At 36.4% G+C, this 26,442-nt stretch overlaps 2 protein-coding genes across 2 annotated transcripts in view; both read left to right on the top strand.

The window, feature by feature from the left end:
- Positions 1–25,765, top strand: part of RASSF6 (Ras association domain family member 6) — a 49,910-nt gene extending 24,145 nt beyond the window's left edge. The window contains exons 4-11 of the mRNA XM_050790308.1: positions 3,421–3,563; positions 9,095–9,189; positions 11,494–11,678; positions 16,209–16,310; positions 16,632–16,683; positions 20,625–20,743; positions 20,845–20,942; positions 21,040–25,765. Coding sequence (XP_050646265.1) covers positions 3,421–3,563; positions 9,095–9,189; positions 11,494–11,678; positions 16,209–16,310; positions 16,632–16,683; positions 20,625–20,743; positions 20,845–20,942; positions 21,040–21,115 — 870 coding nt within the window. The 3' untranslated portion in view covers positions 21,116–25,765. The remainder of the gene's footprint in view (positions 1–3,420; positions 3,564–9,094; positions 9,190–11,493; positions 11,679–16,208; positions 16,311–16,631; positions 16,684–20,624; positions 20,744–20,844; positions 20,943–21,039) is intronic.
- Positions 14,229–15,806, top strand: LOC126954638 (MARCKS-related protein). The gene has a single exon (XM_050790317.1). The coding sequence runs from the start codon at positions 14,456–14,458 to the stop codon at positions 15,041–15,043; it is 588 nt and encodes a 195-aa protein (XP_050646274.1). The 5' UTR covers positions 14,229–14,455; the 3' UTR covers positions 15,044–15,806.
- Positions 25,766–26,442: the final 677 nt, after the last annotated feature.

Here is a 26,442-nt window from a genome sequence, read left to right as displayed (position 1 = left end):
CTTATGTTTACTTTTTTTCTTTTTATTTAATTTCAGTGCTTCATTCTCCATAGGTCTCTTCACTCAGCCTTGTATTCTGATGGGGTTCACTTTACATATTTACAATATCTTCCTGGCCAAAGGGGACATTAGAATTTTCTACTCCTGATTTAATTTCATGGCACAGCATGGACTTTAGGTGACCATGATTTGGCTTAAATCTACAGTTTGGACAGAAGGAAATTTACAAAGCACTCTGGCCTTTCCTATTAAGCTTGAATAATTTAGTTCAATTGGGTATTTCAATTACTTTCCCAAATTCAATAATATACTGAATGAAATAACTAATCCCTTTATAAAGAAGTGGGCCTAATTTTAAGTTATTTCAACATTGTCCTATATCTTAAATCTTTCATATACATAATTATAAAAATATAAAATTTAGGAAAAGATTAAAACTAGGAAAATGATTATTTATACTTTAATTCAAGAGTTTCCACAAATTTCATGATGCTAAGTTTGTTTCCTTTAGGTAAATGTTTGAGTTTTGGTGCTATGAACATTTAAGTTGAGGCATATTCTTTCCAATTCTGTACATCAGTGCTCCATTTATAATACAAAAGTTATTTAGGTCAGGCGTGGTGGCTCATGCCTGTAATCCCAGCACTGTGGGAGACCAAGGCAGGTGGATCACCTGAGATCAGGAGTTCGAGACCACCCTGGCCAACATAGCAAAACCCTGTCTCTACTAAAAAAACATACAAAAATTATCCAGGCATGGTGATGCATGCCTGTTCTCCCAGCTACTCGGGAGGCTGAGACAGGAGAATCACCTGAACCGAAGAGGTGGGGATTGCAGTAAGCCAAGATCACACCACTGCACTCCAGCCTGGACAACAGAGTGAGACTCTGTCTCAAAAAAAAAAAAAGTTATTTAATTTTTAAAAATAGTTTCATGTTTTATATAATTTTTCATAACTGTATGAAATGAAGTATATGGTGAGGGTACAAGACTTTTCCATCTTAACACACTGATCAATAAAGTCATAATTCAGAATTTTTCAAATCTTCTGACACTGTTTAAAAGGGGCAGTCCTTGGATGACAATATGTGGCTTTATTCATCTTTGATGAATAAATTAATTTATTTATTCAATTAATTAATTAATAATTAATGAAATATTTATTGAGTGTCTAGCATGTACCAGACACCGTTTTAAAAGCTGGAGATATAGCAATGAAGAATTAACAACCTCAGCAGAGTAGTGTTTTTTTTTTTTATTTTCAGAGATTCTATGGGTTTTTGATATAAAGGCTTAATTGAGTTCGAGTTAGGCAGAGAAAGAATGCTATGAGAAATTCTAATCAAGACCATCTCACACCAATTAGAATGGCAATCATTAAAAAGTCAGGAAGCAACGGTGCTGGAGAGGATGTGGAGAAATAGGAGCAGTTTTACACTGTTGGTGGGACTGTAAACTAGTTCAACCATTGTGGAAAACAGTGTGGCAATTCCTCAAGGATCTAGAACTAGAAATACCATTTGACCCAGCAATCCCATTACTGGGCATATACCCAAAGGATTATAAATCATGCTGCTATAAAGACACATGCACACATATGTTTATTGCAGCACTATTCACAATAGCAAAGACTTGGAATCAACCCAAATGTCCATCAGTGATAGACTGGATTAAGAAAATGTGGCACATATACACTATGGAATACTATGCAGCCATAAAAAGGGATGAGTTCGTGTCCTTTGTAGGGACATGGATGCAGTTGGAAACCATCATTCTCAGCAAACTATCACAAGAACAGAAAACCAAACACCGCATGTTCTCCCAATAGGTGGGAATTGAACAATGAGATCACTTGGACACAGGAAGGGGAACATCACACACAGGGGCCTATTTTGGGGAGGGGGGTGGGGGGAGGGATAGCATTAGGAGATATACCTAATGTAAATGACGAGTTAAGGGGTGCAGCATACCAACATTGCACATGTATACATATGTAACAAACCTGCACGTTGTGCACATGTACCCTAGAACTTAAAGTATAATAAAATAAAAGTAGAAAATAAATGGAATTAACGTGGATTAAAAAAATAAATAAATGTTTGAAAACATTCATGCTTGCACGAAAATGTACAGGGAAGGAGCATCTCAGGACTTTTTCTCTTTCTTATATTTGCAGACCATGTTAATAAAATATTCATGTATTCATTGATTTAACCAAAAAAAAAAAATGCTATCCACCATTAACTATATAATCTATATCATATACAGTCATTACAAGGAATAAATTGTGTTTGATTGTTGAAAACAGCTGATTGCTAACCTGACCTCTTAGTAATCTGAAATGTAAAGTCAAAAGTGGAAGAAGTGTAAAACTTTGTTTCAGGAGTGATTCCAAAGCAAGTTTATCAGCCAAAGAAATAACCAACAGTAATATAGAGCACCTATTGAATGCCAGGTGCTATGAATATCTGTTTTTCACATGAGAAAGTCCAAATTTAAAGGTAGCCAGCAACTTGTCCAAGGCCACAACTAGGAAGTGGCAGAGCCAGGGTTTGAGCACAGGCCCAACTGATTCCAGAGTATGGAGTTTTCATCATGCTCTCAAATAAGAATTGAGTTATTAAATGTTGTCTAACAATTGATTCTTCATAATATCAATAATAGTTAATGAATGTTAAAATAGGTGTTGGGTGGCTGGCATATGACTTTTGCTAGTTTCTACATTTTCCAAAGTTTCTATAACAGAAAACATTACTTTGACATTGGAAAAGGACTTTCATATACATAATGATGACTTGTACTTTAATTCAAAAGTTTCCACAAAATTCATGATGTTAAGCTTGTCTCCTTCTTTTGTCATATTTCTAATTTTAAAGAAATTCTTCAAATGCTATTGTTTTACAAAATATATCTATAACGTTTTGAATTTTTACAGCGTATTTTCACACGTATTATTTTACTTGTTTTGCATAACTTTGTGAGTTAAATATTTTTCTGTTCAGCAATGAGGAAATAGCTGCTAAATATTTAAATAGCTGTTGTTTTTTCTAATTTCTAGTTCAGTATAATTTTTGAATCTGCTTTGATTTTAAATTAAACAAAATTAGAGAATTAAAATTCCACTTAATTGAAGAATCATAGAGTTCAGAAAGCATTTTGACATACTGTGCCCTCTGGTGGACATGTCATTACCATTATAATTTACTCACTTTGCTGGGTATAGCTGTTTTCAAAAATAAAAGAATGTTTTAAAAATAGAATTGCTTTGTAGATAAATTGGAAAGCCAAATCCTAACCCTGGGATTTATTTTTAACCTATTAAGGTTTCTTACACACTTAATTTCTACATCTTCAGTTAAAACATTTACCATCTATAAATAATACAAAAACAATTGGGGGATTATTCATTTCTTCCTTAGACAGAAGATGGCAAACTAATTGTTGAAGGAATGCTGGACATTTTCTGGGGAGTAAAACGGCCTATACAGCTAAAAATACAAGATGAGAAGCCATTCTCTTCTTTTACTAGTATGAAGTCATCAGATGTATTCTCCAGCAAAGGGTAAGCTATCTTTCATGTTTTTAATTACTCAGATAATCGTCATATCTAGTTTTATTGTGTGCACTCTTAAGGAGGGAAACTTAGGCTTGTGTGAAACTGATTATACACAATCTCATTTAATTTCCCAGCAACGGCCGGGCACGGTGGCTCACCCCTGTAATCCCAGCACTTTGGGAGGCCAAGGCAGGTGTATCACCTGAGGTCAGGAGTTCGAGACCAGCCTGGCCAACATGGTGAAACCCAATCTCCACAAAAAATACAAAAATTAGCTGGGCGTGGTGGCAGCCGCCTGTAATCCCAGCTACTCGGGAGGCTGAGGCAGGAGAATTGCTTTAATCCGGGAGGCGGACGTTGCAGTGGGCCAAGATCACGCCATTGCACCCGAGCCTGGGTGACAGAGCGAGACTTTGTCTCAAAAAAAAAAAAAAAAAAATCCCAGCAACTCAATGAAGCAGGTGTTCAGAAACCAGAGCTCTTCAAGATTAGCTAATTTATGCAAGATCCCCAATTACAATGTGGCAGAACTGAACTGGGCCTTACTTCTGTCTGTGCTCCCCAGCCTGTGGTCTCAATTCCTCTGCTCTGTTACTTCTTTCCTGGAGACTGCATTCCTTCATTAGAAAAGACAAAATGTAAAGGCAGAATTTGATTTACCCTGGCCTGGTCTCCAAAATAAGAGGATAAAATCTAAATGTCTTATTTCCTTGGAACAAAGGGCTCATCATGCTTTCTACCAGGGAAACTTAATGATGCGCCATCTGATTGTCCCAATCCTGTTCAACAGAACAACCTGAAATGCATTTGAAGTTAAATAAATGCACAAAACAGTCCCCTGTGTGGGTTTATGCAAGTGTCCCTTGGATATCTAGGTTGAATTGATTTTTTCCTTTCCCCTTTACAAGTTTTAGAAAAATTAATAAATATTCTCAGCAAGAAACATACCTGTATAAAGATTCCTTTCATCCTTTTATTCCATCCCTGCTTGCTTTTTAGTCCTTACCTCTCCAGCTCAACCCACTGTGTATATACATTGAGATACCAAGCCTTCTCTTCATAACATTCATCCTCCCATCCATTGTTAGATGAGCAGGCATTCTATCAGAGGAGGCAATGTAGAAGGAGCTACCAGGACAATTTGTCCAATGTGATATTTGGCCACAACTAAACAAAGTTAATTATCACCTTGACAGAAGTCTGCTTTTCCTTTGGAAAAAAAATATTTAAGACAGACTATGATTTTCACCGTGCCAATATTTCTCAAAAATTATGCTACCGCCAGCTGAATGTTTTGTAATTCCCTACACATTTCATGCAATTTCTAATTTTCCTGACTCTGCCTGGAAGTTCACCTGCTTCTCCACATTGATTTGCCTGACTCTCTTCCACCAATCCTTTAAGACACAGATGAGGTAACATGTTCTCCAGAAAGCCATTTCTGACCCCTCAGTCTATACTAGGTTCACTGAAAACTTTTCTATACCACTTAACACACATGCAGGCAATAGTATTTTTGTATACTTATCTCCTTGTCTATAATGCAAGCTTCTCGGTGGTAGGGAATGTGCTTTATTCATTTTTGCTTTATTTGCTTTATTCATCCCAGTGCCCAACTGTGTGCCTGACACAAAGAGGAGATTCAAAACATAGTATAGAGCAAAATCCCCAGAAGCCTGTGGTTAAATTACCTCTGCTTTGTTGTGACTACTTGGTCCGTCTATCTATCTCTTGTCTCCCATCCAAGCTAAGGATTGCCAATGAGCTTAGGGCTCAGTGCCTACGGAAGAACAGAAGGGAGGCAGCAGCCTCAGGCAGCCTGAGAGAGCCCCGCAGTTCTCACTGCAGGTACCTTATGACTGATGAGGCTAATGATTCTAAATGACAAGGAGCATCGTTTAAAAGGAAAAATTACTCATGGGTTCTGCTTTCAGAAAACTGTACAAGATATGAATTTACAAAATTAACTACCATACTTTATATGACCTAAGCCCTCGTTGCAAAATTCTCTGAGGAGTCACACCTATTTGATGCATTTTAAGTTTTTAATTTATGAAAATGTAACAAATATCAAACATAAAAGGAAAATGTCAAAGAGATGAAGTAAGGTAATTGTAGTATCACTGTAAACCATCATTATTTTATATGGCTTTACCAAGATATGTTTTAAATTTTATTTTATTTTTAACAAATAATTCTATAAATTTATGGGATACAACATGTTTTTATGCGTATGTACGTTGTGGAATGAACAAAACAGGCTAATTAACATATCAATCATCTCAAATATTTATCTTTTTTAGAATAGAGAACATAAAAAATTCTGTCCTTTAACTCTTTTGAAATCATAATATATTATTATTATTATTAACCAAGATATGCTTTAACTTCTCAAATTTAAAACACTTGTTTCTAGCAATTCTTAATTTTTGGATGAGTTTCAAGAGCCCAGGTGGATAAGGTAATATGCCTCTCCATAGACTGCCACAGGTTCTAAAATAATATCCTCATGATACACCTGCTATAGGATCCATTTACATTTTGCATTGTTTATTATAGTAAATTGCTGTGAAGCAAACAGGAATTGGCTCTTTTGTTTAAAGTTGAGAAAAATTATCTAGAAACCTTCCCCGGCTTGTCCTTTTCCAGTAACAAGACTAACTGTAGAACATTTGGCAGCAAAAGATCCCGTTCCTTTTACATACATACAGAGCCACACGCACACAAGAGCAAGATTAGATTTGGTTGTCATTAATTAGCCAAGAGTACTTCCTGGGAGCCAGCTGAACACCCAGGCAGGAAGGCACAGCACAATTTGAAATGGGTTTTCTCTGGTTTCTGGTTCATTGATGGGGTGCGTAGCCACCTAAGGTATCATTTTTGTTTTTTCAATCCAATTCTAGACACCCTCCCTCTGGTTGTCTCTTTTAAGGTAACATCCATTTAAATGCTCAGCCTTTAATTGTGAAAAGAAATTGACTATTTTCTTACTCCTAAACTTCTCCTATTTTCTTTTTCCCATACTGGGCATCTCTGGGCAAAACTTACACCTCTGCTCTTGCAGGATGACAGATTTTATATCTGCAGTGGGTAAACATGGCGGTAAATGACATGGAACTTCAGTTGCAGGAAGGGCTCTAATCTTGTGTCTTTCAGTTCACTCTTTGACAGAATCATTGGTCTTGTCACGTTAGTTTGTTTTAATTATGTTTAAAATGAGTCACACAGAGGAAGCATCAGCTTAATTGGAGTGAAGAAGCTTTTAAAAAATCAGTTTATTTGAGCTCTGACCACTTGTTATTCTTTACGGAAACGATTCTATGGACAGTACTTTGATCTCTCATATGTGGCACAAGCGTTTTGGAAATCTTTCATAACAAAAGAAAAGAACACCCTTGTTAAGGTTGTATTTGCTTACACTATTTTTCACTTCTGTTTTTAATATCTTTCCAAATTCAGCTTTTGCATATATTGGATGAGTCATGACAGAATAACATAAAGAGCACAAACTGGACAGGTGTACATTTGAATAACGTCAGAGGTGTTGTTTTTCTTACAATATGGGTAGGGAAGTGACCATATTCTATTTGTCTATCAAATTTCTACCTCCTTTTTATTATTAAACTTCTTAGAAAACCTCCCCACAGTTTAAATTTGCAAATGATATACACCCTGAACTTTAGTCAGAGCAACAGAAGTCCCATGTTTGGGCAAGTTAAACTATTTGATATTACATAAAGTGCCAACCAGTTTTCTCTTGAAAACTCTGGATAACTGCCCTGAAGCGTAGTCATGTGCACAGTTGGATGGGGTGATGCTTCAAATTACACAATCCAGAGCTGAAAACTGGTGTTTTCTGCTGTAGATGATAGAAAAAATAAGGGGCCAAACATGGAATATATTGGACCACTTTTGGCCTCCTATATTTGTATGACAACACTAAGCTGTCACATCTTCCAGGGTCACCAAGAATTTGACCGACATCCTAGGGATTCTTATCTTTAGCCCTATGAAATAGCATCAGGTTACTTTGCATTTTTAGTTTCTGTTTTTCATTGGTATTGACTTTTCCATTCCTAACCCTCCTTCTATGATAATTATGTCAGACACTTTCTGATTATTCAGCTGCTATAGATTGGGGGAAATGGATTATTTTATCTGCCATAAGACTAATTAGATTCTGAGTCAGGACCTGGTAGTTTTCCTTTGAGTTAAAGTTACTACCTATAGTTGGGCTTTATGACATTTGTTTTGATTGGCTGTATTCTGAACAGTACAGCTTGCTGGAAAATTAACAAATATATTAGGATTACCTTCTCTACCTCATAAGGCTATTGTAAGACTCAAATGATATAGTAGCCATAAAACAGGCTTCAAAAGAATCCAAAAGTAAAGAGGATAAGGGGTGATTTTTTTCATATTCACTACGATTAGTTTTAATAAATATTTTTTGTTGCCACCAATGAAATTTGGGTAGAGTCAATGCCGCAAATTCCCTATAAGTGGAATATATTTTAGTCATAAGGAAAACAGACATTATTGAAGAGATTCTTAGGTAATAGCATCCATTTGCCTAGAGAGATCCAGGAACACCTTGGGTCTCTAATGGTTCCTGGCCCATCAGGAATGAAATGGATACAGATGCTGATGATGATGATAATGATGATGACGATAATGATGATGGCAATGGAGATGAGGATAATTATAATTATTGTTAATCTATATTGAATGCTTACTATTTTCAGGGCACTGTTTCAATAGTTTTATACAAATTCACTCTTTTAATCCTCAAAACAAACCTATCCTACCTCGTACTATTATCATTTTCATTTTACTGATGAGGACACAGGCACCGAGAGGATAAGAAACTTAAGACCAGATAAATAAAATAAAATTGAGTTTTGACCTGCTGTAAAAACAAACATTTGTCAGGTTTTATTTATTCTGAGCACTAGAATGCACTTAAAATTGTTAGTTTCTTTATGAAATCATAATTTTCTGGCAGAAAACTCATATATTTTCCTTCTTTGTAAACTACATTCTTCATGGTAGTCAAGTGCCTTAGAAGATAGGCACCACATTTTATTATTTTAGAACCACTCTACCTAACAATGTTTTGAATGCAAAAGGTACAATACATATTGACAGGATATATAAAGAACACTTTTATACCTAAACTCTCCTAAGAGTATTGTGAAATATCTTTATAACAATTGATCATCTTGATTTTTACTAATTCAATTTGGACATATGTTTTACAGAATCTATATAACTTGTATTTCAGTATGTAACTGAATTATTATGTCAAGAAGATAGCTCTGTAAAAGTACAGGAAGTATTTAAAACATATGTTGACCACTTTGGTATGAATATATGAATATAATTTTAATAATATCATAAAATCATTATAACTTTGGATGATATATACACCTACAGAGGCCCACAGTATTACTGTATTAATATTGTAAATCTGGAAACCATCATAGGCTTCAATATGAATGGAACTGATGTTACATACAAGATTTATTACTTTTTAGAATGACACGCTGGGGGGAATTTGATGATCTCTATCGTATTAGTGAGCTGGACAGGACCCAGATTCCAATGTCTGAAACAAGGAATTCCCAGCAAGGTCAGTATCAAAATCTTATTGATTGGGAGACTTAATTTTTAATTAATGTAAAGTATGACCCCATATGTTTCCCTGAAATCTAACCTTTTTCATACTACTACACAATAAACTCTTGTTTTATATGTATATATTTTTTTAATATCTTAGGAACATAGTAACTTAAGTCACTGTAGTATTTGTATGACATTTAAGAACCTTACTTTTGTATATAAAATACAATTTTTTAAAAAATTATATTACATCACTCAGATTTATTAGAATAGGAAGAGCTAATAGTTTTAATAAAGTGTGTATTCATAAAATTGTTCAATATCTTCCCCAAAGATTAGAGTCATTTATTATTCTCAATAGCTTTATATGTTAGGCCAAGCCCATCAGACCTAATTCTGTATCTTTTTAGAAGTTGAACGTTTTTGTTAGTTAATAGGTATTTCAATAACATTACTTCTCAGAAACACACAGATATTCTGGAGTCAATTTTATATTTGATGGAGTTATTTCAAAGATCTTTTTAAAAGAGAAATATACTTAAGGATCAAATGGATCCATACTGAACTTGGCAAACCAATGGGAAATGCCAGCTCCAGGGATGTGAGACATTAGCAGTTGTAATCATAATGGTGATGATGTAAGAGTAATAACAATGCAATTGATAGCTGTAATCTGTTGAGACTCTTCTAAGTATCAAGCATAATATTTTGTATTTTATATGAATTTTTTCACGTAATTCTCACATACACATAAGATTCAAAGAGTAGTGGATGCTGATGACTGAAGCTAGAATGAGGGGTGGTGGACAGGGTTCATGTGCCTGAAATGGGGCTGTGATTTACAAAGTCAGTTCAGTGTGAACAAGAGTATCCTACTAGCATTAACTTCACAAGCCTACCAGCAACTTGAAATGTTTGTTTTCTTTTTCTTTTTTCAAATCATTCTCAATTTCACCTCCTCTGCTACTACACAAGAACCCAGATCCTATGACAAACATGATGTTCCTTCCAGGGTTCCCTTATCTTTATCCCGTGGGATCTTTACATCTTGTTAAATATGGGCCCTTCCAATTATCCTTTTAAAAATATATATTAAACCCAAGGAAATCCCAGTATCTTGGCATCAAAGACATCATAAAAATCTATTTGTATTTTAAACAGCAGTGCTGGAGAAGGAAGAAATATCTCATGCCTATTTGATGATGTTCTAATTACAATAGAAAATTATTTAAAATCCTAAAGTAAAATAAAACACAAATGCCACCTAATGGCCTTATTCTTACATATGAATATGCATAGGAGAGGAAATTGAAAAAGGCACTATCAACTGGATACAAGCAGAAAGAGGGGCAGAAGGCAGGTTTGAATCTTCTGCATCTTAGGCTAGTAACACATCGTAGCTCCATTCAATTCCATTTAAACACCTTCTGCCTACTCAATAGATACTAGAGCTGTTCAAGACTACGCTATAATTTTATACTCTAAAATCTGCTATAAAAATTGTAATAATTCAATAACCAAATTTTGACTAATAAATCATGAATCATTGTTAAATATACATGACTCGATGAGAAGAAATAATAGGATAGTGGGCAACTAAGTGAAAAAGTCATTCATACCATACTTTTGGAATGTTCTAAAAAGAATATAATGTGAATTACCTTTGTGATATATTACAAATAGTAGGACTAGTCCAAAGCATACCATTCCTTTTGCTTTTATAAAAGATGGGAACAAAATCTTTCAATGCTCCACATACCATATAAATGGCTTCTCAAAGAGCTTTCTGTAGTTTTATAGGAAAACTAAGGCCCGGTGTTTATTTTTTAGGGAAAGCTCCAATGAACTCAGGCCAACATATAATAAGGATCCAGACCCGATTCTATCATTTACGAGTACTATGTCCATAGGAAAACCACTTCAACCCACTGTACTTTTTCTTACCTATAAGAGATCAAACCTGATAAAGTATTGGGTTTATTCCAGCTCTAACATTCTGAAATGCCATAAAATTCACTCCGCAATAAATTAAGAATAAAGGAATGCCCAAACTCCAAACATGATCATTGTGATCATTTCTTATGAAACATAAGAATAAGACATAAGAATTTTATATGAGATACTGGCAGAATTTGCTGAGTCAGTCTCAGGCAACATTTAATAAGTAAATACGCAGCTAAGCAGTGGACTATAATGCTTTTACACAGCCAGAAAATAGCAATATTCCTAAAATTATGAAAGCATACACAAATCCACTCAGGATGCTAGGAGACAGGCAGCTAAATGATATGAGCTTATAATCTATTCTTCCCAGACTATTTATCTTATCACAGCAACACCTTGAAGTCACATACAGAGGATGAACCAGACTCCCCAGTGCTCTATAGAACCATGAGTGAAGCAGCCCTGGTGAGAAAAAGGATGAAGCCTCTGATGATGGACAGAAAAGAAAGACAGAAAAATAGAGCCTCTATTAATGGACACTTCTATAACCATGAAGTAAGTGGGTTACAATTCCATTAATGTAATATAAAGTAAGGTTCCCTGTTTCACTAACGATACCACTCAATTCAATTTGCAATTTAAAGTCATAATAATAATAGTAGCATATCTAACGTTTTGGGGGCACTCTCTATGTGCTAGGTATTAAAGTAAATGTGTTTTAAATAGATTTTTACTGAATAATCCTATTAATCCCTAAAACAATCTTATGAAATAGGTACCATTATTTTCTCTACTTGACATATAAGCTAATTAGGGTCATGGAGATTAAGCAATTTGTCTTGGATTATGCTACTTTTAAGTAATAACTCTCAACCTGAACCTAGCTTTGTCTGACTCCAGAACACAAGTTTTTAACCAACATGATGGATGAACTCTATCTAAGTGGCAGACACTCTGCCAAGCATTAAAAACATGCAGATGAGGCAACTGATGTCTCAGCCAGCATGAAGCTCAGGGACTGAGCAGGGAAACCAACATACCAACAACAATATTGGAATAACGTTAAGTGCCACAAAGAGGTTGGATCAAAGGACATTTGAACATGAGCATTTAAATAAAAGCCACAGGCCAATGTATTCCAATAAATCGTACTTCTCATGTTGCCATGTTCCAGGTCTTTTACCTATACACATACCCTTTTTATGTAAGTGTAGTTGTAGTTTAGATACAATTCACATTCCGTTTTTTCATTTAATATGTGTTAAATTTATATGTGCCTTTCCATAGTGCTTGTAAGACATTACATTCTGCTGAAGGTAGGAAATATATCATCATTTTTTTCCAGAACTCAAATATTTTTCATGTGATGTACCTTAGCAATCATTCATCACTCCATCTCATAAATACTTAGCACTCACACTGTGCCAGGTATCTTCGGAGGCCTTTAAGAAGAAATAGGAACTCATTGCTTTGTAGGCTTTTTCCTGTAAGGATTTCTACTTTATTTCTTCTTCTTCTATTCTTCAGAGGTATCAATAGTGTGTCTTTGGAGCCTTGTGGGGAGAAACCTCTCTTCTCAATTCTTTATTCATATCAGAATTTTAGGGTTCCAGAATCATCCTCATAGCTATAAAGTAGCATCGATAGTCCCCCACAGAGAGGCAGCTACAAATTGTCTTGGTTCCCTCTTCTCAGAAATTGTGTTATATGTCATTATCTTGTGGGGTAATTTGTGTTGAAGAAGGAAAGCCACACTGCTCCAAGCAAGTGACTTTCAGATTGGATCACTTGTGCTGAAAATGAAATTGACACTAGGTTGGCAGCACAGAATGGTGGTAAAATACTTGGGCCCTGGAGTTTGACAGCCTGGTTTTACATTCTTGCTGAGCAAGTTTAAAACGTCCTCAATCTCTTGATCTTAGTTCCTTCATTCTTCTTACTTTACAAGGTTGTTGATTGGATGGAATGAAATGAGGTAAGTTAAACATAAGAATAGTACCTAGCACAAAAGAAGAACTCAGTTTACATCAGCTTATGTTGTTGCTGTTGATTGAATGAGCTCAAGCTGGGACTATAGATATTTTACACAAATGTCATTCACTGTAATTTAATAACTAGCAGAAAACAATACAAACAAAAAAGAAAAAACAAAGCATTCTATCAATAATTATACGGTGATGGACATATAGGAATTGTAGCGGATATATTTCTTAAGTTGCTATGTGTCGTAAGATATGTTTTTATACTATGAAGCCCCTTGTTAATGCCAATATTGTTAAGCTATGAATAATGCACATATTAAAGGCTTAGATTGTCTTATCTGGAGATTAGTTATGGTGAATATAACTTCACCAGTAGTATATTTCTATCCATGCAATACTAAATGATAACAGGTTTCATTATATGTTTTGGCCAACACAACTGATATAAAGACTGTGGATTTAAAATATTGCTCTGAAAAACAAATTCACTGTGTGTTGACATTTTAGAAGGACTCTTAGAGATTATTTAGTCTTACTCTCATTTTATAAATGAAGTCATTTATCAAATATATGTTAAGTGAGTCAATAAAGATGTTAAGTGAGTTGACAAAGTTGGAGTTCATGGGCAGTTAGTAGGCACTAAAATCTAGGTCTCCTGAATGGTAATCTATGTTATTGTCATACTGCATGAAGCTTCTTCACATAAACAGCATCAAACCACATGTACAACATATTCTCAACTTAGCGTGGGATGAACATGTGGTTTTCCAGGGCTCTATAGAAATCGTAAATGTCACAGAATAACTTATCAATGCTCTAAAATGTCTACAAATAATGAATTTTCTCATACTTATAAAAGTGTATCCTAGACATTCTCTATACATCTTCTCAGAAAACTTATTTACGTATTCATATTTTTACCACACAAATGCCGTGTGTGTGTTACATGTGTGGATGTTATATACCTGTGTGTTTGTATACTTTGATGCTAATTTGCTGATCTCTCAAATCTCTCAAATAAGATACAAGACTTATCTTTTTAACATTCCACTGAGCCACCCCAAAACCCACCCATCTCCACGTCTGCTGAACCCACCCTCTACAGAGCCTTGGAATACTGGGATATTGTGCATATAAATAAAATATATGGGGCATTCTGGCGCGGAGCGGAGCGGCGGCGGGTGCGGCTAGCGGGTTGGCCGCGGAGCGGAGGTGCAGCTCGGCTTCCCCCGGCACCCCTTCCCCTCGGGCGCCAGCCCCACCCCTCCGCCGGCCGGGCCAACCCCGCCGTACTATCCCCTGCGGCGCGAGCCCGGGGCGGCTCCGAGCGCCCCCCAGCAGACCCCCATCATGGGCAGCCAGAGCTCCAAGGCTCCCCGGGGCGACGTGACCGCCGAGGAGGCAGCAGGCGCTTCCCCCGCGAAGGCCAACGGCCAGGAGAATGGCCACGTGAAAAGCAATGGAGACTTATCCCCCAAGGGTGAAGGGGAGTCGCCCCCCGTGAACGGAACAGATGAGGCAGCCGGGGCCACTGGCGATGCCATCGAGCCAGCACCCCCTAGCCAGGGTGCTGAGGCCAAGGGGGAGGTCCCCCCCAAGGAGACCCCCAAGAAGAAGAAGAAATTCTCTTTCAAGAAGCCTTTCAAATTGAGCGGCCTGTCCTTCAAGAGAAATCGGAAGGAGGGTGGGGGTGATTCTTCTGCCTCCTCACCCACAGAGGAAGAGCAGGAGCAGGGGGAGATCGGTGCCTGCAGCGACGAGGGCACTGCCCAGGAAGGGAAGGCCGCAGCCACCCCTGAGAGCCAGGAACCCCAGGCCAAGGGGGCAGAGGCTAGTGCGGCCTCAGAAGAAGAGGCAGGGCCCCAGGCTACAGAGCCATCCACTCCGTCGGGGCCGGAGAGTGGCCCTACACCAGCCAGCGCTGAGCAGAATGAGTAGCTAGGTGGGGGCAGGTGGGTGATCTCTAAGCTGCAAAAACTGTGCTGTCCTTGTGAGGTCACTGCCTGGACCTGGTGCCCTGGCTGCCTTCCTGTGCCCAGAAAGGAAGGGGCTATTGCCTCCTCCCAGCCACGTTCCCTTTCCTCCTCTCCCTCCTGTGGATTCTCCCATCAGCCATCTGGTTCTAAGGCCAGTTGAAGATGGTCCCTTACAGCTTCCCAAGTTAGGTTAGTGATGTGAAATGCTCCTGTCCCTAGCCCTACCTCCTTCCCTGTCCCCACCCCTGCATAAGGCAGTTGTTGGTTTTCTTCCCCAATTCTTTTCCAAGTAGGTTTTGTTTATCCTACTGCCCAAATCCCTGAGCCAGAAGTGGGGTGCTTATACTCCCAAACCTTGAGTGTCCAGCCTTCCCCCTGTTGTTTTTAGTCTCTTGTGCTGTGCCTAGTGGCACCTGGGCTGGGGAGGACACTGCCCCGTCTAGGTTTTTATAAATGTCTTACTCAAGTTCAAACCTCCAGCTTGTGAATCAACTGTGTCTCTTTTTTGACTTGGTAAGCAAGTATTAGGCTTTGGGGTGGGGGGAGGTCTGTAATGTGAAACAACTTCTTGTTGTCTTTTTTTCTCCCATTGTTGTAAATAACTTTTAATGGCCAAACCCCAGATTTGTACTTTTTTTTTTTTTCTAACTGCTAAAACCATTCTCTTCCACCTGGTTTTACTGTAACATTTGGAAAAGGAATAAATGTCATCCCTTTAAAAAAAATAAATAAATAAATAAATAAATAAATAATAAAATAAAATATATGGAAATAAATCCTTCCTTGATATCTCTTTCCATTTTTAAATACACATCTGGTGACATTCTTTCTTACTTATTTTGAAATCTTCAACTGCACTAAAGAGAGATGTAATTGTCCAGTGAAAATGTTATAAGCATCCTCAAATGGTGTGTTACCTAATTTACTCTAGAAACAATATAAAGCTGCTTAAAATAACACATAATATTAAAAAACAACAAAGAAAAGCAAAAAAACAAAAACAAAACAAAATTTTTAAATCGATAACCTTGGATTATTTTTTACCCTATAAGAAGACTATGTTGAAGATATTGACTACCCTTACTATAATATAATTTTAAAGACTTATATGACAATTCTTTTTCTAGACATCAATTTTCATTCCAGCTTTTGGATCAGAAACTAAGGTCAGAGTAAACAGTAACATGAGAACTGAAGAAGTAATAAAGCAACTTCTCCAAAAATTTAAGGTAACCTTTATTACCTAACTGAGCTATAAACATATTATATGTAATTCAACTGTAAATACATAAATCCACTCTTCTGAAAAAGATCTATGAACGTGTAAATCTAAATTGTATGTTGAGTACTGAAAGATTCTTTCCTCTGTATAACACCTTTTAGTAACTATCCCTTGAAAAATTATATAATTCCCATAAGAGCAGAGAAGATTTTATGTCTAAAAGTGAAAAATGGAAGAGAGAAAACAGACATGATTTGGGTCTGGTCAGGTTAGAAAACATCATATAACAACAAAGAATTTATATTTGTTCATTTTTTTCCATTGACAGATTGAAAATAGTCCCCAGGATTTTGCTCTTCACGTTATTTTTGCGACAGGAGGTAAGAAAGTTTGATCACACTTTGTACCTGACTCTAGAGTGTTACAGTTTGCTGCCCAGAGGGACGGCAGAAGAGCAGTTTACCTCCTTCTGTGGAGAAAGGGGAGGAATGGGCAGGAAGAAAGGAAGGCGTAGTCTTTAGAACACTATCTATAGTCCATAATTTTAAAGAAAGATAACTTAAGAATAAGGTATCCCTGAAGGGTTTATTATATGAAAGAGTTTGCTTGTTGGCCAGACATTAAATTATCTGAATGGAGATCAGAACCCTCGGGAATTGTTATGCACTTTTGTCTTTGCTCATCTCTGTAACTTTCTTTTTGGCTTTCCTTTCTGAGTGTCACTCTTAGAGGAGTCACGATTGCACACCTGTTCTCTCTGACATTGATATTGCCTCTTTTTTAGCACAGGGTCTGACACATTGCGGGAGTGCTATCTCTTCCTCAGTAGAGATGCATATTGAGAACTTTGTGGTAGCGGGTAAAAGGTTAGAAGCAGAACTTTGGGAGGGCACTATAAGTGGGATGCTAGGAGCATGCTAGAGAGATTAGAGAAAACTTAAAGTGATACTGAAATGAAAGTTTTTAAAACTTCACAAATGAAAAATTTTATGTCAATTTGTAGAAAAAAAACTCATGCTATAATTTAAGTGTCAGAATGTTTGAGCCAGAAATTTATTAGAATAAAATAATACATTTTGATGCCAGAACAACCTTAAGAAAATGGAAGCTGTATCTCCAAACATATATAAAATTAAATTTCTTATAAATAGAAAGCTTAAAGATAAGATCTATTTTTTGGAAAATTCTAAGGGCACATATATATTCATATTCTCTTTGTTTAGGAAAGAAAGAAAACCAAAAGATATAAAATAAAGGGTAGCAATATTGGACTGTGTAACAATTTAAAAGATACAAATAGTAGATTACAAAGAACATTGTCAATGTACTCCGAAGATTAATAACTATAATACCAATAGTTTCCTACAAAAGGCAAACAATTCAACAAAAATAGAAAAAAAAACATGAAAATACAATTTAAAGAAAAAGCTATAATAACCAGTTAAATAGTTTCAGGAAAGTCTTAAACTCAGTGAAATGCAAGTAGCTAAGGAAATGCAAGCTCAAGCCACACTGTAATATTATCTTGCACTTCTCAGATTGGCAAAGTGCTTTAAAATGATTCTACCTGTGGCTGACATGCATCGGGGTAAAAAGATATTTTTATGCAACACTGGTGAAAATATGACTTTCTCTTTTTTGGAAATTATTATTGCAATAGTTATTAAAATTTACAGTATATATGTCCTTTAACTCGACCATTCCGCTTGTGAGAATCTATCCCACAAAAATGTAAGCCCTAGTGCTTACAGATTTATGTGCAAGGCTGTTTATGAGGACAAAAAGCTAAAGACAAAGTTACTCATACTAGGGAAATTATTAAATAAGTGATTATTACGCTGCCATTGGATGGAATGAGTTAGATTTATGCCAATAGAATGGAGGGAACTCCATAATATATTTTAAGTGAAAAATGCAAGATGTCTAAAAGTATATATACAAGATCCCATTTTTTTAACAAACAGTTACAAGCTCCCATTTAAATATGTGGTATATGTGGTCATATGACCAGGGAGAAAGGCATGGAGTGATAAATACAAAACCATTGAGATAGATTACCTGGTGGGGGACTGGGGAGATGCAGATGAGAGGATGACAAGGGGAGTGGTGGGCACAGTGGCTCACGCCTTTAATCCCAGCACTTTGGCAGGTTGAGGTGGGCAGATCATTTGAGGTCAGGAGTTTGAGACCAGCCTGACTAACATGGTGAAACCCCGTCTCTACTAAAAATACAAAAATAATTAGCCAGGTCTGGTGGCGCACACCTGTAATCCCAGCTACTCAGGAGGCTGGGACAGGAGAATCGCTTGAACTCAGGAGGCAGAGGTTGCAGTGAGTCGAGATCGCGCCATTGCACTCCAGCCTGAGTGACCGAGGGAGACTCTGTGTAAAATACAAAGAAAAAAAATGATTTTTTAAAAGGCATGTACAGTAAAAATAGCAAGCATGATATGGTTACGTTTATGTATTATGCGTTTGTGTGTGTGCATAGAGTTGCTTGAAGGGGACACTCAAAGGGTAATGCAGCATATCTTAGGGCTCAGAAATTCCAGTTGTGCTTTACCTCCTGCTTTATACTTTTCTCTTTTGTTCCAATTACAATAGCATGCATGTATGAGGAAGGGAATTTTTTTTAAGGTTTAAAAAAAGCAGTTTTATTAAGAAGTCTTAAATGTTGTGTGATAACTTGAACAGCTAGGTTGTACAAGATTTGAAAATTCCCTCTTTGATGCTCTCCAAGACTTGGATTCCATTCACATGCACCTCGTTCTTTCCTCACACCTCTAACTTTAGCCTGCAGTTGAGCAGAAATATGGCTTAGTTTTTTTCCAGTCATTCTTGGGCTCCACACAAGGTGCTGGACCTATGAACAAACAAGTGTGTTGCTTCTATAAGAAAAAAAAGTCTATTTTTATTATAAAAAATGTAGTTCTTTATAATTTCACCTATAAAAATCCCATTTTCTTTTATATTATGTGTCAAAATTTTGTATATATCCATAACTGAGGATAATAATAACTAGGACCCTTTAGGGACCAGAAACAGAGAAAAGAAGAGAGCATGTGGCTCCTGTTTGGACAGTAATCTGGAAAACAGAGATAGTGGGTTTTAACTTTATAGCTACAAAGCCCATTACAGTGTATCTCACATTGTAGTTCATTTCAGATTACCTATAAAGTTCATTTAAAATGCAGATTCCCAAGCCCTTCCAGATCAGGGGACAACTCTAGGAATATGTATTTCTAATAATCATCCCAGATGATCATAAAGCAGAATCACGAAGCAAGAGGATACTAAACCAACTTAACATTGAACCTGAAGGTCAAAAGAGGGTTCTGGTGGGTGGGTGAGAGGAGCTAAATTGTCAAGGCTTCCAACTGCTTCAGAAATGGCAGAGGAATTAGAACAGTAAACACTGGCACTGTGTAAACAGGAATGGGTAATGTCACTTTAATTGTGAGGAGGCTGAGCTTCCGAGTTCTAGACTCTCTCTTGACTTTTCCTGGGATAAGTCCAGCTCAGGGAATGAAAACAGTTCTCACTGTTCTGAAGAAAGTAAGCAAGGTGAGGGAGAGAATGAGGAAATAAGATGAATATAAGGACACTATGTTTTGTTCATGCTTCATTCTGATAAAAATGAAATGCCATATGTGCAACTACTTTGCCAGAAAGCTATAAGTACTTTTGTAGTGGGAGTATTTATATTATAACTTTTGGAAATTTGAAGTTCTGGAAACATGCCAGATGGGAAGGTATTTTCCTTCTCTATCTCATTTTCGTGGCTGAATGGATTAAGCCCACAGATGAATAAATAATAAGGATATTATTGATCTCAAAAAACTCATGAATATTTTTTTAAAGATGAGCCAAGAATTGGGTGTGGAGTGAGACAAAGGAAGAATTGAAAATAATTACATGGTTTCGGACTTGAACAACTGGAAAGATGGAATTACATCAACTGAACTTGGAAAGAACCAATAAATATTTGTTGTATGGATGAAGGAATGATGGAATGAAACCTAAATAAGTATTGAGGCATGTTGCTTTAGAAAAGGCCTATCAGACTGGAGATTTGTTTGAACATTCTAACCAAAGGAAGGTTGAGTTCTTTGAGACATTAAGTCAACCCTTGAGATATAGTAAGAGAAAGAAGTTCATTTAAGTTTTAATTTCAATTTGCTTTTTTGAATAATTGCCTCCTGTTGCAGGTGCTATTTTTTTTCACAGTGAGTTAAATAAGAAAAATAAATTGGAAAATTATCTTCCTTCTTTTCCTCCAGCATGAACTTCTGATTGTGGTTGATTCTTGTTTTCACTGCAGAACAGAGACGACTAAAGAAGACAGACATTCCACTACTGCAGAGGCTCCTGCAGGGACCTTCTGAAAAGAATGCTCGCATTTTCCTCATGGATAAAGATGCAGAAGAAATTAGCAGTGATGTATGAATACTATCACTCTGAATCTGTTTTTTGCTTCCCTCCTGACTCAGCACCTTTTGCATAATTGTTCTGCTTTTTGTTTTCTTCTTCTTCTTTCTTAGGTGGCTCAGTACATTAACTTCCACTTTTCTTTCTTGGAATCCATTCTTCAAAGATTAAATGAAGAAGAGAAAAGAGAGATTCAAAGAATAGTAACAAAGTAAGTCAAGAACACGCATATTGGATACTTGGTTCTTTAATAGTCCAATGCACAAAATATGTCAATTTTTAATCGTCTGTCTTCTTCTCATTTTCAGATTCAATAAAGAAAAGGCTATTATACTGAAATGTCTTCAAAATAAACTAGTAATAAAAACAGAGACAACAGTTTAGCAGTACAGGCTGCTGTTGCTAAAACACTTCAAAAAACTCAGAGATATTACTATTTGATGAATGCAGAAGTTCTGTACTTGCATTTATACGAATATATATGAGACTTGAATCTGTAGAAAATTGAATGTCAAAAAAGCTCATTTCTTTTTGAAGTGATGAGGTTAACTAGGGTTCACAGTTGGACAAAATGAGCTTGAGTTTAGTTTCAGTAACTGAAATAAGCTTGAATACTGCGTATTCCAAATCGCTTTTATAGTAAAACATGTAATGAACTCAAATTTAAATGGTGTCTTCAGATAACCAGTTTAAACTTCATTTAACTTGGACTCTCAAGAGAACTGAAACATAATCAATGAATTCAGAAATGACTCACAAAAAAGAAGTTGCCAGTTCTTGCAATGAAAAAGAAATACAGTGTCTTACACCATCAAGGATCTACTTAATAGTGACAGTGTTTCATAGCTTCTTGAAAACTCTGGCATTTTCATAAAATCTAGGACTATCTTAAATGGCCTGTTGACTTCTGGCTATCTGTAACATTAGAGCTGTCTGGCCTTTGGAAAGGAAAAGATTATAGACTATTTTAAGCAATCCTAATTTAAATTTTCGAACCTCCCCCTAATCCTTTTTCTCTCTCTCTGTTCTATCAGTTCAAGACTTTTCTTAAGCTCTTTTTTAAGTGAGTTGAACTTTTTCTTTATTTATTTTTCAAAAAATATGTATGTCCCATAGACATATTATATCAGCTAAAGCAAGACTTGGCCCACAAATACCCATTTGTTGCTGAATGAATACAATGGATAAAGCAAGGCTGTTGTAGCTGAAGTTAGGTAGGGAATCCCAAACTCTGCCCTCTTAGCATCTTATTCTACATGTCAACTCTCAGGGTACTTACAGATCTGCTTAACCTACTTGAAAAAAAACATTAAAAATGAAGAAATGCTGTAAGTATAGTCTCTGATTTTATTTATAAATTCTATATTAAAATTGAGTTATACACAACATTCATTCTTAAACTAATTATATTTGCATTCCTCATAAGCATTGTAGTAAATTGTCTGATCATATTACAAGTTCTAAGGAATGAGATTATATGCAATAAACCCAATTGGAAGATTAACTAACAATATTAAAATACAAAACATGTTTAAGACAAAGGCATTCCTTCTCAGTATTACCACACCTACACTGGATGAAGGTGAAAGTGTGCTATGACCTTTTCAAGCCTAAGAAGTCTCTCTTACTGAATAAACCAGAGGCTTGCATCGTAATTCTTTCACCTGTCAATTAATAAGAAAATAGTCTCATCTCACTTAAATGAGGCAAATGTAATAGTTAAAATTCAACATACTTATAAAAAAATAAAGTAGTGTCATATACCTGCCATGAACATGATAAAAGATTAATCTTTAATAGACTGAAATGTATAAGAGAAGAACCAAGTCTTACACAGAAAAAAAAGGTAGATATGAAAAGGAAAATCACAGAAGAGAAAATGCAAATGGCTGCTAAGTATGTGAAAAAAGTCATATCTTCTGTGATCAACTGTGTTAGTCTGTATCAATCAGAATACAGAAACAAGGCAGTAATGTAAACGGGGAAAGTTTAATATAAAGAATAATTAAGCTATGCTAGAAGAATATTAATAAAGACGAAAAGAGAAGGTACCCTCAGGCTGAGCGAAAGAATCCTAACAAGGAAAAGCAGGAATGAGGGTTTCAGAATTCACTGGAGAAGGTGTGGTTGCAGCCCACTGGAGAGAAGTTTGCTGGCTTGCCCAGGCCAGAGCAAGACCACAGATACCGGACAAGCAAGTACAACCAACCCTCTGGGTGTAGACCAGCTGAGGCAGGTGGTGAGATACACAGAGGGATTTGGGGCTTTGCCAAAGCGTGAGCACAAAGAAGGAGTCAGGGGTTCTGTTCAAGGCCCTGTTGGGACTAGGAGCCGGAGAGGCCTACTTTGCAGGAACCTAGCATAAATTTGTGTGCGACGAGACTGCACAAGACAAAGCTCAGGCAAGTGGCTCAGTAGCTGCCCAGTCCATCAGGGTCCTCTTTATGAGTGTGCACCCAGCTGAAGAAAAGATATGGAGAACAGCAATTGGAGCTTCGGTACAGGCTTGCACTGTGGCTCCAGGTTATACCACCACTGCCCAAAGCAAAAGCTGGAGAAGCAAGTGGAGAAATGCTGGAGAAAGCTACACCCTACAGGCAACCAGCACTGGAGAAACCACTCCAGTCAAAGTAGTGAAGGAAAAAAGCCTGCTCTCCAGGAGCCTGGCCTGCCAGCCCGGAGCCATCAGGAAAGACCCCTTCCTCTTGCAGTGTGTCTCCAGCGCCCTCTACTGACAAAGCATGCCATCATTCAAACTGCTAAGGAAACATTTAAAGGGCCTGTATCTATTTTCACGGAGCAGACAACCAACAGTGAATGTGGAGCTGAGAGATAGTAAAATAATAACTGACATGCCACCGAAGTACAAGGTAAAATAAATACACATTTTGGCCTATTAGCAAAGATAAAGAAATGATAACATTAAATACTCAATAAATCACCATGAGATGGGGACCCAAACTTCTGGTAAAAATACAAATGGATATAATTTTTCCTGAAGGCAATTTAGTAGTCCGTTTATCCTACAATCTACTTGTAAGATCCTATCATATGAAAATAACCAGAGATACAAAGACATTCTGCAAAAATATGTTTTCTATTGTTATGTATTGTGACAAAAGGAAATAAGCCTAAATGTTCAGAAAATTATTTTAAAAGATGAAAGAGGGACATAGGCCATGGACGGTGGCTCACGCCTGTAATCCCAGCACTTTGGGAGGCCAAGGCAGGAGGATCACTTGAGGTCAGGATTTTGAGACCAGCCTGGCCAACATGGTGAACCCTGCCTCTACTAAAAATACAAAAAATTAGCCGGGTGCGATGGCAGGCGCCTATAACCCCAGCTACTTGGGAGGCTGAGGCAAGAGAATCGCTTCAACCCGGGAGGCAGAGGTTGCAGTGAGCCGAGATGGCACCACTGCTCTCCAGCCTGGGCGACAGAGCAAGACTCCGTCTCAAAAAAAAAAGAGAAATAAACATTTATTTGTATAATGTTATGTAGCCATTAAAATTATGTTTCCAAATAACTTTAATTACAGGGGTAAATTCTTATATATCTAAATAAGAATAGACACATACACATATTCCAAAATATTTATTATATACTTAAGGCATATATATCATATATGTATGTGTATATATATGTGTGTGTGAACACTAATATTTGCATATATACACACGAGAAACAAAAACATGTTAAAAGTGGCTATATATGCATTGTAGAATTATGAGTGATTCATGTTTTTCTAATTTCCCTATATGTATTAAGTGTTCTATACTTAATATTTGTTACTTTTTAAATCAGGAAGTAGAAAAGTTATTATTTAAAACTTATGAACAAAAAAGTAACAAGCACATGCAAGCACAAAGTTCTATCAAATGCAAAACAATTCAAATCAATTATTCAAATGAGTCATTAACATCACTTCTGTGGTAGTTTTATATCCATAAAGTCTGATTCTCCTCCTTTGAAGAGATGGAGCCTAATTCTCCTCACCTTGCAAATGGGCTGGACTTAGTGACTTACTTCTTTTTATTTTATTTTTAATTGACAAATAATAATTGTATGTATTTATGGGGTACAATATTATATTATGATATATGTACACACTGTGGAATTATTAAATCAAGTGAATTAACATATCCATAACATCATATACTTACATTTCTTTGTGGTGAGAACATTTAAAAATGTACTCTTTTAGCAATTAGGGACTTCTAACAAATATAGGAAAATGGAAGAGACTGTGAAACTTTGAAGTAGGTCATAAAAGTCACTATGGCTTCCTCCTTGCTCTGTCTTGGATCACTTGCTCTGGGGGAATTCAACTGCCATGTCCTGAACAGCCCTGGAAAGACCTACATGATGAAGAACTGAGACCTTCTGTCAAACGCCAGCAGGGAATTGAGGCCTCCTGTCAACAGCCATTTTAGAAGTGGATCTTCCAGCTTCAGTCAAGCCTTCAGACAACTGCAGCCCTGTCTAATAGCTTGGCCATAACTTCATGAGAGACCTTCAGTCAGAAAACCCAAGGAAACCATTCTGGATTCCTCATCCTCAGAAACTGTATGAGATAAGAAGTGTTTGTTGTATTATGCTGCTAAATTTGGGGTAATTTGTTACATAGCAATATATAACTCATACAATTTCTGGGAAAAAATAGTTTATTTTAGAATCATTTTTGCATAATGCAAGAATATAAACTTGTCACAGAATCATTTATTCTTGTTTTAGGTGGTCCAGATATTTCATTGTCAGTTACATATTAGCTCAAATTAAATTTTAGATAATATATATTATTATTAATGGTAAAGAATGTGTCACATTTATCTTTATATGCTTTTCTGTACCTAATATTGTGTCTTGTGCATAGGATGTGCTCAATAAAAATCGATTGAATATATAAGTGAATGAAAGAATAAATGAATGAGTGAAGGAATTATCTGAAACATTTTTATAAAATTTCCCATATATATGTATTACTTATTACAAGTCTGGTTCCATAGCTGAAATATTAAACATTTTATATATATGGTTTTCCCTGATATAGTGGTGTATTTTATTATCCCTTGGCTCTACTATGAAATATTCAGTTAGGTGTCATTACCATTTAATTTGGTTTAGGGCTATTTAGATTGGTTTTTGAAACTGAAGGGGAAAGAAGCCCCTTGCAATGCAATTGATGAAGTGATAAAGATAGCAAGTATAACTATTGGGTGGAGGTATATATATGGGAAAGAATGAGAAATAAGATGTAGATACAGAGGGCAAAACCTTTCAATGACATTCATTTGTCTTCTAAATTAAAAACATCTAATACCTATTAAATTGAGCCATTTGAAATTGCCAATATTTGACTACAAAGGCAATGATTTCGTATGGTTCAAACTAATAACAACTTATTTGCTGGGCACTATGTTTAATACTCATTACATTTCCAAAAGGAAATTACTCTTTCAACCTCATGTTACAGATAAAGAAAGTAAGCCATGGAGCAGTTAGGAGATTTGCCAAGGTTTTTAGTAGAAGAAATAGGTAGGATTTAAACCTATGGCTCCAAAAGTCATACAGTTAACCACCATAATCTGTGGCTTCCTCCTAAACTATGCTTCCTGAATCTGCCATTCTAAAATGTGTCCTCGTTTTTAAGTGGAATAATAGTACCTACTTTATTGGACGATTGCGGGAGTTATAAGAACAGCACATGTAA

This window comes from Macaca thibetana, chromosome 5 (genome assembly GCF_024542745.1).
Source record: "Macaca thibetana thibetana isolate TM-01 chromosome 5, ASM2454274v1, whole genome shotgun sequence".
In the NCBI taxonomy this organism is placed as follows: domain Eukaryota; kingdom Metazoa; phylum Chordata; class Mammalia; order Primates; family Cercopithecidae; genus Macaca; species Macaca thibetana.
This window is presented reverse-complemented; position numbering and strand designations above follow the sequence as displayed.

Coding starts and splice junctions, on each gene's coding strand:
- LOC126954638 (XM_050790317.1), top strand. CDS start 14,456: ATGGGCAGCCAGAGCTCCAAGGCTCCCCGGGGCGACGTGACCGCCGAG.